This window comes from Octopus sinensis, linkage group LG2, assembly GCF_006345805.1.
Source record: "Octopus sinensis linkage group LG2, ASM634580v1, whole genome shotgun sequence".
NCBI lineage: Eukaryota > Metazoa > Mollusca > Cephalopoda > Octopoda > Octopodidae > Octopus > Octopus sinensis.
Window position 1 is genome coordinate 169,322,307 of NC_042998.1, and position 3,991 is coordinate 169,326,297.

Consider the following 3,991-nt stretch of genomic DNA (forward strand, 5'->3'; position numbering starts at 1 on the left):
TAATTTACTTTTATTAACTTATGTTCAAGTAAAATACCATATAGCTATACAAATTCCCACTTATATGTACACGGTATTATTACATCAACATGGATGCAGATCGTATAATAGGTTTACACGACATTCTCACATGAATGCATATATTCTATAATTTTGCACGTGACAGGCACATTCATTGTCATGATCATAAGCATCATAAACTGTCAATGACACAAGGGAATAAACACGAACATTTCACCACTGCTTTTAAGATCATTATTAATGTAGGGAAAATACTAATTGCCAAAGTTCCTGTATATTTACCACCTCTTATCTGTGTATTCCGTTCTTCATTTTGCATTCTCTAATTAACGAATGAAGTTTCGTGAAATCTCACGTAACCAAATCCAAAGTGGTGACAGATTACTATTATTTATTAAGTGGAACATTTGAAAATTGCAATCTGTAATGCATGAAACCTGAGGTAATGTCTAATATGCACAAAGTGAATATATATATATATACAAGAAGAAATGGAGGGAAACTAACAGGACGAAGTTGGTCGTTTGCGCTAGTAAGCCATTAATTTAATTGATTAATAAAGAAAAGTGGAAGTAATTTAAATTAATGGCTTACTAGCGCAAACGACCAACTTCGTCCTGTTATTTTTCTTCCATTTTCTTCTTGCATATAATTTAAACTACGGTTTACCCGCTGAATTACCTGCTACTGTATACATTTTGCCAAGACTGTACCTACGCAGCTAATCACCAGGAGCGCCTTTGGATTTAACCTTAGAGGTTTTAAACACCTCTAACACCTATGTGTATATAATCCCTTTAAAGTTCGCTCTTATAAATATAATCATGCTTTTTATCAATATAGTCAAACAACTGGCAAAATGCACCTTAAGCCTGTCCAATTACATTTGGATTAAAAAAGCAAGAGCGGTGGTGTTTCAATTCTGATGATTAATTCTTGACCTCGCGACCTTCTATGAAGATAATAGTGTTCCTGCACATTTACACCAGAAACTCTACTTAAATAAGAAATCATTTATTATATATCAAGACAACAACAGATTAAATTAAAGATCAGAAATGTTAAGTCATTGCAAACATGCTTCGAAGCATTTATTTAGCAAGTATGTATTTCCGAAAGGCTAGTTCAAGAATTACGTATACCACATGGTTGAAAAATCAGTAAACTTAAATATTTGAGACATATTTTCTCCGTATTTACATCTTTTAAAAACACCTCACTCTGTTAGAAATTGTTTACACACTCAATTTCCAACACTTCCAAATGTTTGCATAAATGTATATACGAGGGAATGCTGAAAAGTTCCTAGCTTTAAGGATATTGCACAAGGGCCTGGTTGAAGGCCCAACTTTCCGAGTTCTTTTACAGGGCTTAGGAAAACTGAAGGGCCGCTTCAATAAATGTGTGAATCTGAGAGAAGTGTATGTTGAACAAAATTATAATAAACTGATCGTCTGTTACCCAAAAGCCAGGAACTTTTCAGCACCCCTTCGTATTTTATTCATAGACACATACGAGAAAAACTCTCCCCGTCCAATGGACGGTGCTGAGTTGTCAAACATTTAAACCAACTTTTCTCAAAACAACTTGTCCGACCGTCCCATAGGCCTCCCCTTTGAGAAACACCGATTTAACCTAAATTTGAGACTCCAGCAAAAGAAGAAATAACGATAGACTTTTTTTCTATTCCAAAGAAAAACGATTTTATTCACACAAATATGCAACCGAAGAGTTTAAAGTGCCGGTAATGATAAGGCTATTGACTAGGAGAACACAAACATGGTTTAAACAGTAAGCTTGGCAGAAAAGAAACGTGCCTTTAAGCAGTACAAAAACAACAAAAAATGGAAGGTGCAGTTATGTACAGGTTGACGGAAGAAAAGCAGGACAAAAACGGCTTTATCGATCGCATTCTCACCTGGAATCGATTTTTGTAATTTTTTCGAGACTTATACACGCCCTGATACCGTCGGTATCTAAATATCAAATTTGAGTGCAATCGGATGGAGGATGCCCGAGATCCTAGAAGACACACACACCGACAGACAGAACGGATTTTATACAATAGATTACACATTTCTTTTTGTGAAACGTATTCTTACCTCTAGGAGTCTCTGAGTAATAAATCTTGGTAATTTATTTTTAAATATACTAATTTTCCACTCAAAAGCGTTTACATCTACTTTCAAAATTCTCCTATCGATACTTCGGCAGCTACCATGTCTAATAACACAGATGTATATATGGAGCTGACACACGTTGTAACTGAAATAATTGAAATAATATTAGACATTTATTTTCACACTACAATAAATATGTTAATATAAACTGATGGATGACTGCCTACGTGCCATGAGTCTGCTCAACCAGAGCTCGACTGGAACAACACAACAAACCGATATCTCCGAATTGTTTTCATAGTTCACCGAACGACAACATCTAGTAGACAACACCATTATATAAATGTAAGATGAACGATCTCTCACCAATCGTCTGGAGAATGTTTAAATAATGAAGGCGATATTGAATTTTCAATGAACATTATGACTTCACCACACCTCATGTATTTTGTTTTCTCGTTAACTAAATCATAATACAACACAATAATATACACGCAAGCACACACACACATACATTCAAGCATTCTTCCGCACACACACGTACACGCACATACACAAACGTACGCTTTAAATGTATATGTATAGAAACGTATATGTATATATATTTATGAGTGTGTGTGTGTACACATATACATGTTCATACGTACATGTTTGACTTGACTTGAGTAGCATTCACCCGGGGTGGGTTGAGCTGGCTTCATTCATCCTCAGTGCTGCATCTCTCACAAACACCGACCAGGCCTGGCAATTTGAGGCTAAAGATCGCGTGATCTCCAACCACTCCCTATTCCATCGGCGAACGCCGTAGACATGGGGGCCTAGGTTGGGTTCCAGATTAGCCTTGGCTGTCATCACCCAGGTTTTTCGTTGTCCACCACATCGCTTTCACCAAACCTGAAGGGGAGCTGGGGAAATTGCTTCGTAGATGAATTCTCCTGGTTGGCGATGGGGGGACATGACCCAGCCAACACAGACGTCTCGTTGGGATGACTTGTCGGAGGGAGGTGATTTTGCACTGGTGTCGCACCGAATTGTTGGAGACAAAGTGATTCCATCGGACACGAAGGATGCAGCATAGACAGAGGTGATCGAAGGATTCTAGTCGCTTAATATCTGTCACCCTCATCGGCCATGACTCGCTGCCGTAAAGGAGAATCGTTCACACTAGTAGATCCGTACTTTGGTGGTGCGTCGGATCTCAGATCTTGACCAGAGTCGTGAATTGAGTCGGTTGAAGGCTTGGCGAGCGAGGTTGATTCGTGTTTTAATGTCAGCCTCACCTTGACCTGTGGCTGTAAGGATGGCGCCAAGGTATTTGAAACTCTCAGCCTCTTCAAGAATATCACCATTGAGGACAATGGGTGTTTTGCCTGTTGGGGCGAAGCCGGGTGTGAGGAATTTGGTCTTCGAGGCATTGACTTTCATACCAATCTGCGATGCAACACGCTGGAGCTCATTGATAGCAAACTGGATGTCAGCAATGCATTTGTGGTGATTCAGTCTATGGCGTAATTGAAAAGAGTCGGCGAAAGAACACATCCCTGCCGAACGCCAGACCGTATTTCGAAGGGTTCCGACACTTTACCGTACACGCGTACGCAGGATCTTGTTGAGCGGTAATAAGCTTTGATAAGATTGAGACGTTTAGGTGGGATACCATCTGCCTGCATGACCTTCCAGAGGGTGTCACGATCGACGGAGTCGAATGCAGCAACAAAAACAAAAAAAAAAAAACAGATGACTGTTTTTTGCTGAAAGCACCAATGGTGTACGAGGATTCGTCTTAGGGTGAAGATTTGATCGGTGCAGCCTCGAATTGGACGGAAACCACACTGGTTTGGTCTTGTTCT

The 3,991-nt window shown here is 39.3% G+C and overlaps 1 protein-coding gene across 1 annotated transcript; it reads right to left on the minus strand.

Annotated features, from left to right (window-relative positions):
- Window positions 1–3,305: 3,305 nt before the first annotated feature.
- Window positions 3,306–3,680, minus strand: LOC115226720. Its single transcript, XM_029797744.1, has one exon. It carries the CDS (start codon window positions 3,678–3,680, stop codon window positions 3,306–3,308), a length of 375 nt encoding a protein of 124 aa, XP_029653604.1.
- Between the last annotated feature and the right edge of the window lie 311 nt (window positions 3,681–3,991).

Excerpts from the sequence above, each read along its gene's own strand:
- LOC115226720 (XM_029797744.1), bottom strand. The coding sequence starts at position 3,680 with ATGTGTTCTTTCGCCGACTCTTTTCAATTACGCCATAGACTGAATCAC.